The sequence below is a fragment of the Mixophyes fleayi genome, chromosome 3 (assembly GCF_038048845.1).
Source record: "Mixophyes fleayi isolate aMixFle1 chromosome 3, aMixFle1.hap1, whole genome shotgun sequence".
NCBI classification, from domain to species: Eukaryota; Metazoa; Chordata; class Amphibia; order Anura; family Limnodynastidae; genus Mixophyes; species Mixophyes fleayi.
In genome coordinates this window covers 27,132,306-27,144,385 of record NC_134404.1, presented here as the reverse complement: position 1 = coordinate 27,144,385, position 12,080 = coordinate 27,132,306, and the positions used below count along the sequence as shown (strand labels likewise).

General features: G+C 39.3%; 1 protein-coding gene across 1 annotated transcript in view; it reads right to left on the bottom strand.

The window, feature by feature from the left end:
• Positions 1–1,379: 1,379 nt before the first annotated feature.
• The window catches only part of LOC142143091 (cytochrome P450 2K1-like), a 45,525-nt gene continuing 34,824 nt past the window's right edge, over positions 1,380–12,080 (bottom strand). Inside the window, exons 7-11 of the mRNA XM_075200805.1 lie at positions 7,803–7,844; positions 7,487–7,628; positions 7,121–7,305; positions 6,814–6,955; positions 1,380–1,840 (exon numbers count right to left, since the gene is read on the bottom strand). Coding sequence (XP_075056906.1) covers positions 1,662–1,840; positions 6,814–6,955; positions 7,121–7,305; positions 7,487–7,628; positions 7,803–7,844 — 690 coding nt within the window. The 3' untranslated portion in view covers positions 1,380–1,661. The remainder of the gene's footprint in view (positions 1,841–6,813; positions 6,956–7,120; positions 7,306–7,486; positions 7,629–7,802; positions 7,845–12,080) is intronic.

Below are 12,080 nucleotides of genomic sequence, written 5' to 3'. Positions count from 1 at the left end.
ATGGCTGTTCTCCAAAAGTGGGACATTCTCCCACACCTTACCAAGTTAGTTTTCACTCTCCAAGGCTTCAAGCATATCCTTAAAACTAATTTATTTATTCAAGTTTATCAACTCTCCTTCTAACTCCTTTGACTCAGCTATCAACTCAACTTCCTGACTCAGTGCCACGCTATTTGTGTCTTCCCCTTTCTTTTAAGATGTAAGATCTCATGAGCAGGGACCTCTTTCCTTGCATTCTCCTTGTACTATACCATCACCCTCTGAACCTCTGAACCTCTGCGCCTCCTTTGATAGCTCTATTTTCTTGAGTCCAGGCCTACTTTCAATTGGACATTACCAGGGGCGGGCTGGGCCGCGGGGCATCGCCCCCCCGGGCCACTCAGTCTAATTGCTGTTTGGGCCAGCTGGCACCCCCTTGGATGCAATATTACCAGCGGCGCAAAGACGACCACATCACATGACACATGATGCGGCCGCATCAGCGCACAGGCGGCTGCATCACATGACACGCGCTGTGGCCGCGTTATCAATGACGTGGCCGCACCAAGTGTCATGTGATGCGGCCGCCTGTGCACCCCCCAGACTGAAATTTGCCAGCCCACGCCTGGACATTACCACTCTTGGACATTATCACTCTCACTCACTGTCACATAACTAACTTGATATGCATTACCAAGATATCTAAGTATATTATTTTGTGTTTCATGTATTATGCAATGTGTTGTGGATTGTTGCAGTCTCTTTATTTCATACTACTGTAAATTTCATGTGCGGTGTTGCAAACCTTTTGTGGGGAATTATAAATAAAAGATAATAATAATCTTTTCTAATTAAAGGTCATATTTTTTCTGGTCAAATGGATCCTTGGGTTATCAACATAATTGGATAGTTTTGAACATTGGTCAATTTAAATAATTCCATAGCGAACTAATCCGAAGCGGTGTGATATCAGATCTGATAGGTAGGGATTACAGAATCATTAGAATGTTAAAAAGCTAGGTACGCTCCCACCCACCCACCATTCATCCATCCATCCCTCTCTACCACCTTTTTCTTTTCCTTTCTTAAGACACTTTTTGGTTTGTTCTTTTATATTGTTTCTATTTTATGTATGTAGTTAACCATGATTTGTTTACTTTCTTTTAAAAATAATAACTGAAAATTGGCATCTAGGAAAAAAAAGTTATATTTACTATAATTTAAATAAATATGTTAGTATTTCTTTTATATTATATTACTATTATATTATTAAAATCAATTTAATTTCAAAGCTTTAGTTAAAAGAACTTGACTGGGTAATTTAATTGTTATACTTGTAGCACTAAAATCATAGTGTTCCATCGATTTATTGATTACAAAAAAACAGATAAATTGGCACTCCTGCTAAAAGTGATACAAATCTTCTATGTATCAATTGTACAATGATAAAGTAGTATGCATCAAGATCCACAGACTGGCATTCACACTCACCAATTCAGAGTAGTACAAATCAGTCTTTATTCTTTTAGTGTTTTTTTTTATCTGATGAAAAATCAAAATCTTGCTCTCCAAGTTGACTACATAGAGTAGATAATAAAAGCATTTTCCATGTGAAACATTTTGTTGATACAAATCAAAACAATTATGACATTTTTTAGAAATCATCTTGGCTAAAAACATGCCTAGTTGCGAGGTATAGCGCAAATTTCATGAGGTAATGGTGCATTTGTGGCCCCTAATCCAGGGGTGAGGTCCAGTTTAGCTCCAGGTGGAGCCTGGAATGTGAAGTTCTGTAGCAGGGTCGTGAAGAACACAAACAGCTCCATCTTGGCTAGGTTCTCACCAGCACAACTTCTTTTGCCTAGTTAAAACATAAATAGGAAACATTAAAACTTACTGACTGCTAGTATATATGTGATTAAAAGCAACATCTAAGACATTTTTAATAAAGTATTAATTAGTAATGCTGAATGTGTTGTTTTTTTTTACCAGTTTGGGGCAAGTCAGACTAATAAATAAAATCCTGGTATCTTTGAGCTTCTTATTTTTCCCAGTTGGACATATGGGGGAGAGCAAATGAGATCATTATCATCATCATTTATTTACATAGCGCCAGCAAATTCCGTAGCGCTTTACAATTGGGAACAAACATTAATAAAACAATACTGGGTAATACATACAGACAGAGAGGTAAGAGAACCCTGCTCACAAGCTTACAATCTATGGGACAATGGGAGTTTGAAACACAAGGACATGTGCTACATCATATTGCACACTGGACCAGCTAGAACGCAAAGATGAACAATTACTGACATAAAGCATTTTTACTCATAGGCAGGGCCGCCGAGAGGGGGGGGAGCGGGTACAGTTTACCCGGGCCCGGCCATGCCAGGGGGCCCGGGCCGGGCCCTCGCTGCTAATTAAATTTATTTTTATTTTTTTATTATTTTTCTCTGTTGCGCTATTTTTTTTAAAACTTTTTTTATTTTTTTTTCCCGCGGGGGGGTGGGGGGTGGGGGGGGTGGGGGTTCATGGGAGCTGGAAGAAAAAAAAATAAAAATAAAAAATACTCACGTGATCGCGCGGCGCCGTGTCCCTCCTCTCCTCCATTCACAATGACTGCTGGGCGTGACGTCATCAAGTCACGCCTGTCAGTCAGTGAGGAGCGCCGCAGCCAGCAGGAAGAAAGAAGACAGAAGAGGAGACAGAAGAGCAGAAAAGAAAAGAAAGAAGTTGACAATAGGTAAGTAAAGAAACGGAGAGGCAAGGGGAGGAAAACAGGGAGGGACAGTACTATAAAGAAAGGGGACAGAGAAACAGAGGAGGAAAAAAAGGAGAGAGCCACAGAGTAATAAAAAAAAAAAGTGGGAGAGAGGAACAGAGGAGGAAAAAAAGGAGAGAGCCACAGGGGAATAAAAAAAAATTGGGGAGAGAGGAACAGAGGAGGGAAAAAAAGTGGGAGAGAGGAACAGAGGAGGAAAAAAAAGTGGGAGAGAGGAACAGAGGAGGAAAAAAAAGTGGGAGAGAGGAACAGAGGAGGAAAAAAAAGTGGGAGAGAGGAACAGAGGAGGAAAAAAAGGAGAGAGCCACAGGGGAATAAAAAAAAATTGGGGAGAGAGGAACAGAGGAGGGAAAAAAAGTGGGAGAGAGGAACAGAGGAGGAAAAAAAAGTGGGAGAGAGGAACAGAGGAGGAAAAAAAGGAGAGAGCCACAGGGGAATAAAAAAAAATTGGGGAGAGAGGAACAGAGGAGGGAAAAAAAGTGGGAGAGAGGAACAGAGGAGGAAAAAAAAGTGGGAGAGAGGAACAGAGGAGGAAAAAAAAGTGGGAGAGAGGAACAGAGGAGGAAAAGAAGGAGAGAGCCACAGGGGAATAAAAAAAAATTGGGGAGAGAGGAACAGAGGAGGGAAAAAAAGTGGGAGAGAGGAACAGAGGAGGAAAAAAAAGTGGGAGAGAGGAACAGAGGAGGAAAAAAAGGAGAGAGCCACAGGGGAATAAAAAAAAATTGGGGAGAGAGGAACAGAGGAGGGAAAAAAAGTGGGAGAGAGGAACAGAGGAGGAAAAAAAGGAAAGAGCCACAGAGGAATAAAAAAAATTGGGGAGAGAGGAACAGAGGAGGGAAAAAAAGTGGGAGAGAGGAACAGAGGAGGGAAAAAAAGTGGGAGAGAGGAACAGAGGAGGAAAAAAAAGTGGGAGAGAGGAACAGAGGAGGAAAAAAAAGTGGGAGAGAGGAACAGAGGAGGAAAAAAGTGGGAGAGAGGAACAGAGGAATAAAAAAAGTGGGAGAGAGGCACAAAGTAAAAAAGAAGGGGAAAAGCAGCATGGAGGTCGCAGTGTGAGCATAAGGGGGTACAGTGTAGTTGTGATGAAGGGGCACAGTATTGTGTGTGTGATGGCACAGGGGGCTTGTTGCAATGTAGTGTGTGTGAGGTAGGTGGCGGCTAATTAATGGGCGCTATTTTGTTTGTAGGGTGATGGTGAGGCAATTTAATAGTAGGGACTATTAATTTAAGATGGGGTGGTTTGGGGGCTATTGAATCTTGGGGTGAGTTTAGGGAGAATGAGGTCTATTTATTAAATGTGACTATGAATTATTTAATGGCAGTGATGGTTGCGGGAAATAGGTATTGCTGGGGCTGTTTGCAGGAAGTGAAATAGGTTTATTTATTAAATGTAAATAGTATTATTTTAATGTTGGGGCTGGAGGAAGGCCTAATTATTAATCGTGGGTGCTATTGATTTAACGCCGGGGCTGGCTGTAATTTTCTAAATGTAGCCATTTTTTTTTCAAAATAGGTCCTTCAACATTTCTGGATCCGGACAAGCCACAACTAAAGAAACCAGCAGCCACAGGTGGAGAAAGTGAGAAGAACAGGTAGGAGAGAGCAGCACAGTGTGTGAAATGTTGTGATTCTAGTAGGGACAATACCAATTTTTGGTGAATGTTGTGCCCAATGTAAGGTGTAGGCCAAGACTGAACTGTTTGTGTACACACTGCATTGTTTGTATACTACACTGTGGTGGTAGATGTCCTGAAAGTCAGGAGTGCTTGAACATATGTGACGCTCCGGCGAATTGAGAGCCTAGTGGTTTTTATGTTAGCCACGCCCCAATGGCACGTTTGCCACGCCCCAAAATGCATGACCACACCTCCCAAAATTTTTGCACCGCCGTTTGGCTAGCTACGCCCCTGAATGCATGACCATACCTCTAAATTTTTTTGCGCCGCCGTAAGGAGGCGCAAAAAAATTTTGGGGCTTATTTGACTATGAGGGGGGCCCCATGAATTTGTTGTACCCGGGCCCTGAATTCTTCTTGGCAGCCCTGCTCATAGGCCACATAAATATTGATCAGCTATATCCATGAAGTGTTTTGTGGTTTATTAACATGCAAACTTTGAACTGTTGAATGGTGAAGGAGCATGAACAATTATGCAAATATTTTTCATGTTCATACCTGCTCTATTCGGCTCCATCAGACATCAAACAGCCACACATACCTTGCAGTTCTCACCTCCAAACTGCAGGATTTAGTATCCAGTAGTGCGGAGGGTGAAAACTCAAACTGCCAGCAATTTGTGGTGGTTTGAAAAGTGCATTTGGCTTAGACAAAAGCATCAGAAAAAAGAGGTGGCAAGCTTATGAATATATTAATGGGGGCCAAATTAATGTAGGATTATATTGAGGGCAATATTAATTTATTAATATATTATGGGGTCCATTGTATTTTATAATTATATTATTGAAGCAGTACTTTATGATTGCTACCTGGAGAAATAATAATTTATTTATGATGGGATAACACTTACTATTTCATGATAAGGTCACCATTTACAGTGCATACTTTGTCAAGCTGCAGACTTGATAAATTCCACACATTGCGTACTGAACATGTTTAAAATCAGGAAGGTGATGTCTAATGGGGCAGTTTGAAAACCATCAGTCCTTAAGCAGTTTGTCCTTTTGTAAATCAGGTGTTTTGAAAGCCGCTAAAAATTGCCAGATGCCATTTTTTTGGGGTATTGAACCAGTCTACTTGAGAAAGCAGTAAATCAATTCACTATAACCTACTGACAGTATTAAATTTTACATTTATAAGTGCCTTATGGCCAGCAATCAGACCCTACTAAATTGTCACTTTTAAGAATATTGGTTCATGACACAAGATGGCAGATTCCACTGTGTGCTTGTAACAAGTGAATTTGCATAATTTATATTGTGTTGATGTTTTAGTATAATGATGCTTAAAACTGTAATGTTTATATCCATCCATGTTAAAAACAGATATAATTTATATTTTTGTACTCTTAAGAATGCAACTATAGCCACAGCAGGCACTAGGGCCATGTCCCATAGAAAAAAATATGTCTGAAAGTTCAAACTTAATATAATGAATGTTTCCATGCAGTTATATGATTTGGAATAAAATGAGGATCAAATGACTGCAAATTAAAAGTAATGGGACAGTTTCTTCTTCTCATTATTATTATCATTATTATTATTGTTTATTTATGAGGCGTCACAAAGGGTCCACAGCGCCGTACATAGAGCATGAGACAACAGTAAAGGGTAACAGTACATGGCATACAGGCAGAAGTGACTACCAGTGCACAGAGAGTGTGGATGGAGAAAGGAGGGGAGATAATAGGAGGCTGAACCTGGGCACCACTAACAGGGTCAGAGCAAAGTTGGAGATGCAGAGGCAAGGGAAAAGTGGAGAGACCACGGCAGGAGTCGAGTGGCATAGAAAAGAAAAGAAAGGGCGGAGCCGGGGGCAAAGGTAAATGGTAAATAGGTGGAAGAGGACATGAGGATAGAGGGTCCTGCTCAAGGGAGCTTACAATCTAAAGGTGAGGGGGAGACCGACAGGAGAACATGGAGAGGGTAGATAGGAAGAGGGGACAAGTACTCCGAGGGGAGAAATGAAGGGAGAAAAAAGGAGAGAAAAGAGAGTGAGGGGGAGTTAAAGTAAAGTGATTGAAGAAGGATGGCAACGAGGGTTAAAGGAGGGCAATTAATACTCTGCCCTATTGGATACAGAATGTGGATGGAGCAGACATCATAGTTGGTATGGGTTTATAATGGAGCATAGAGAGCACCATCACAATTCTGCTATAGGGCACAGACATTTGTAGTTACGTCTATGTACAGTCTCACATTTTTCTGCCCCTCAGGAAAGAATTGATAAATATACATATTATTCAACTTTAATGTTTATATTGATGTTAAAGTTATAGTATTTCCAAGATTATTCCACTTTCATACTTTAGACACAGTGTAAATATTATTTTTAATGAGCCGTAGTATTAGAAAAAGATGTTCAGAATGCATGTTACCTAATGAGAAAGGAATGAATGCTTCACTCTTCTTGAAATGTCCATCTGAGTCGAGGAAATGTTCTGGGTAGAACTCTTCTGGTTTCTCAAAGTATGTTTTATCTTTCAGTACAGAGGACAGTATTGGGAGAACGATGGTGCCCTCGGGAGAAATATAAAAGTATATGTAAAGATGGATTATCAGAGCAGTGCAGTAACACCCAAACTGGATATCCCAATGTGGGTCAACTACCCTTTGGACATAAAACAGCATGGGTAACGTTTTCACCCAGGTGCACATATCATCCTTTTAAGAAACTCCACTCACTTTGGGAATAAAATAGCCTCTGAACGTGACGTCTTGAGAAGTGGCATGTGGGACATTACCCGGTACAATATCACCAAATCGTTGAATTTCATGAATGACGGCGTCAGTGTACGGCATTTCTTTCCTATGCTCTGTTTGTGGTTGAGCTGATCCAATCACACTTTCAATTTCATTTTGCACTTTTTCTATAAGGTAAAAAGGAGATGTCTCTTGAATTATGACACATAAAGACATTGACACCAAATCATGATCATTCAGAAATAAATACATCACAGTACATAAAACTGACTAGCATAAAGATACTACAGACACAGTCAGCTATGAAGCCAAATGACATTTATAAAACATTTCATACTTATTTCTTACTTTGGATTTCAGGGTATTTCATCATTAGCAGGAGGCCCCATCGCAGAGTAGTCGATGTTGTCTCCATTCCAGCAACAAACAGATTGCTGACCAGCATGACTAGGTTGTCATTGTGGAAATACAAAGTAGATTCTTGATTTCCCTGTATAATATAAATGAGAAAATCTTTGTTACCAATACAATATTTTTGAGATGCATTAAGTGCAGGAGAAAGTAAAGTTTTTCTGACCAACCATTGTGTAACAGTTATTTTACAAGTCAGGTTATTGGTCCAAGCCACAGTGATTCATTAAGGAACATAAATGCTGATACTTACTGTATTTTGCTTTAAATTGCACTGTGCATGCCCAGAAATGATCTATACGACAGTGAACACAAGAACATTCAATTCATCTTTGAACATATAGGACACGGCCCATTCAGTTGCCTACAATTTCATTGGTGGAACGGGTAAGGGAAGGGGCTTATGCACGTAGTCGATGTACAGTAAGGACGTGCCAAGGTTGATTCAAGCTTTGAGCATCTCTAATGTATGAGTCTGATCATCATCATCATCATTTATTTATATGATCACTTGCAGCAGCTACAGGTTAGGTGTAAGTGGCAGGTGATAGTGATGACGGTCACGTATACATGCTAGAACATGTGCTTGCAATCAAGAGCAACTGTGAAAATGCATTTTATGTACAGAAGACATTAATAACCTGCTGAAAAATGTATTTCACGGGGGAAAAATTTAAACAAAAATCTTTTTTTTTGATGTAGGTGACATTAATTGTTTTTTTTTTCTCTGTGAGTTTTCCCAGGACTTTATATTACACATATTTATTGTACGTATCCTGCAGTGTGTTATATCTGTCTCAATATGGTAATCGCCGTATATGTAGGGTGTACTAAGACCCATATTAAACAAGAGATGTTTCTTCAGATCCGCTTGTAGTTGAATACAGACGTGTGTGCCCAATTTTCTTACCTTTATTTTTTTTTTAAACGCATAACAAATTCATTTTCATAGAAGCTTAATGAATAAGATACCCTGGTATCACAGAAGAAGAAAGCAATCAACATTTGTTTATAGCTCAGTAAAGAGATCAACAGTTCCTAAATTTTGGGACATTCCTTTTGCTAGAAGGAACCATACATGGGGCTAGATTTACTAAGCTGCAAGTATGAAAAAGTGGAGAGATGTTGCCTATAGCAACCAGTCAGATTCTAGCTGTCATTTTGTAGAATGTACTAAATAAATGAAAGCTAGAATCTGATTGGTTGCTATAGGCAACATTCCCACTTTTTCAAACCTGCAGCTTAGTAAATCTAGTCCTTATGGTCATGATTTGTCTTAGTGTCAGAATTACAGCAACTCTGCTGTTAGTAGATTGCGATTTAATTTTATAATCCATCAGGAAGTAACTGAATACTTCCTAACATCGTCAGAAATAAATTATAGCGGAAGTGTGAGATATATTTTTGGGGGATTTTAGTTATTTTTAAACAGATCAAGGGTTTTTTATTTTGATTAACCTTTCATCCCCACATGCCACGCATGCCCAGGTGGGTCTTGCTTTGGCACAGTTGAACAAATGAGGTCGAATATAATACACTAAGTAATTTTAAACATGCTTGGGAGAGATATAATGCTATACTAAAAAAAGGTAAGGATCAAATAAGGTTTGTAAATATCATGTATCTTGGGCAAAGAATTTACAAAACTTTTGTACCTATATCTCCCAATATTTGCATGAGAAGAGAGTATTATAAAAATGAGATGGGACACAGATATGGTGGATTTAGGGAAAAAATGGGGATATAATTTTAAGCATAATTGTATCATTTGTGTCATTTAAGACATAAATAAGGGTGAACTGTGAAGACTGCAAGTCCTGTTGGGTACTTTAAAATCACTTAGATTGTTGCAACCATAATGCAGTTTATTCCGTAGGTGACAATACAGACATGTGGATATACAATCAAGAGACAGATGTGATTCTTGATGATAAGACTTAACTCTGAGTGTCCTCCCCTATAGTGTTTGGGGACCGTTGGCTCCCTGTGGAGAAGGTGTTTTGAACTTGCCCTTAGAATATCCCTCATCCAAGATGGCCATGACTGATTCATGAAGATTCCATCTTGGATCTCATTTCCTGTTTGGGCCTATAAAAGACATTTCCTGACTGAAGTCTTTGCTTGTGTATTGTGTTTGAATCTGAACAAAAAACTTCCACAGAACCTCGCTCCCTTTTGTGATTTGGATTGCAATTGTCTGATGCTTTCAACGGCCCTTTCTCTGGCTTGGGATTATTCACATTACTTGTTAGATACTTTAGATATATATTAAAATAAACTATGTTTATAGTTGAACTACACGGCTATTGGACTTCGATCTGTTATACCAGAAGTGTGACAAAATGCACTAGCCCAAAATTGTGGAGTGCACCGGTACTGAACCAACTGCTTTACAGCAGCTTTCAGATCTGAGTTTCCACATGCATTCTACCTAAAGACATCTACAGGAATTTCACACAAAACTTCTAGGGCTTGTGACCAAGTTTATGGATAATTTTCAACTACAAAACCAAAAGGTAACCAAGTTGAAAATAAATGTTCATGAAATTAAATATTAGGCAACTTACAAAATGAAGTTATTGCAGAACTACAGACTCAGTTTCAACAAGTTCCTGCAGCAGTACCTTCAGCTACAGTACATCATCCTGCTCTCCCATTACCACCAGTTTGATTTTCAGGTCATCATAATAGATATAAAGGTTTTATTAATCATTGCAATATGCATTTTGACCTACATCCTACTTATTTTCTGACAGATGAACAAACGTTGTATTCTGGTACTGTTGAAAGATAATGCTTTGACATGGGCTTCTGCATTGATAAAAGGAAAATATTCCAATATTACAAGATCTTTCTAATTTCATGGATGCAATGAATCAGATATGTGATGATCCAAATAGAAGTGCTACTAACACCTCTGTTCTATTAACAGCAAAGACGTTCAGCAGCAGAAAACACGTCTGATTTTCTCACATGGATCTTGGACACAGATTGGAATCCTCCAGCCCAGCTATATGTTTATTGAAAGGGCTGAGTTTATTAAAGATCATCATCATCGTCATAATTTATTTATATAGCGCCAACATATTCCATACCGCTTTACAACTGGGGACAAACATAGTAAACTAATAAACAAACTGGGTAAAACAGATAAAGAGGTGAGAAGGCCCTGCTCGCAAGCTTACAATCTATGGGACAATGGGAGTTTGACATATGAGGTTAAGTCTACATTTTGCATTTCAGCCCAGCCAGTCTGCAAAGGTAAAAGTGACTCATAAGCTAAATGATCCTGTCACACAACAATGTTGGTCAGAGGGTAGTTGTCTTCTGTGAAATTGTGTAACGGGTGGTAATAGGGTAATGTAGTGAGGTTGAGAGGGTGGTTGAGGAATATTAAAATGGACAAAAATTGAGCGAAATAATTAAAAAGAATAGTTAAAAGGTGTGAATAGTGATTAAAATGCAAAAAAATTATTTTGCAAAGTCTCACCTTAATCCTATTATATATATATATGAGATAACAGGCTTGAATGGCACTAATTAACAGCTACGTAACACTTATTTTTATAAGCAAGGTAATGGGATTTGGCTAAATGTATTGTTATCCAAACACCTATGATGATAATGGTTAGGTAAGATTATTCTAACTATAATGTCACTCGATCTTGGGCTAAGGATAAACTTACAATAGCATCACAAATAAACTTCTCTTATGGAGCTTGTAGAAGGTAATCTTACAACTTAAGAGTCTGGTGCAGACTCATAGCTTGGAAGTCTGATAAAGACTCCTAGCGAAAGTCCCTCTCATACAGAAACTTATAGCGCTAAATTATGATAGATTTAGGCAGAGACATAGGAGGTGTCACGGGCACTAGGAGTCTTTACCCAGGGATCACCAGATGGTAGGCTTACCAGAGCAATGTAGATGGTAATAGGGTACTCTGGTAGCTGGGTGATCACGGAACATGAAATGATGACCGATGAGATGCTCAGGAAAGTCTATGACTAGCAACACTGGTAATAATGAGGTAATGATACACAAGGAACTGTATGGACAAGGACACGTGAAGGTAGTCAGTGGTCTGCGATAGCAAGTTGTACCACTGCTATAGTGAGGAGGAATGTCCAACAGAGACAAGGAGGTGATGAGAGTCAGCGGTCTGCGGGTAGCAAGTTGTACCGCTGTCTGAGTGAAGGAATGGAATCCAAGTGGAGGTATCAAGGTAGTCAGTGGTCTGCGGTAGCAAGTTGTACCACTGCTATGTGAGAGGATAATGGAACAGGTGATACCGGAAACAGGGATCAGTGGTCTGACATCAGCAAGTTGTACCACTGCATATATATATGTGAGGAGGTGCACGGGGGAAGACTGCAACACAGGATATACACAGGCACCTTATACACGATCCATAGTAATATGCACAATATAGGTATATATATATGTAAATGACTGATCAGGTCTGCAATCTAGAAAGTCTCTTGAAGTAGTCCAGCACAATGATAACACAGTCAATGATGGCAATAGACTCAG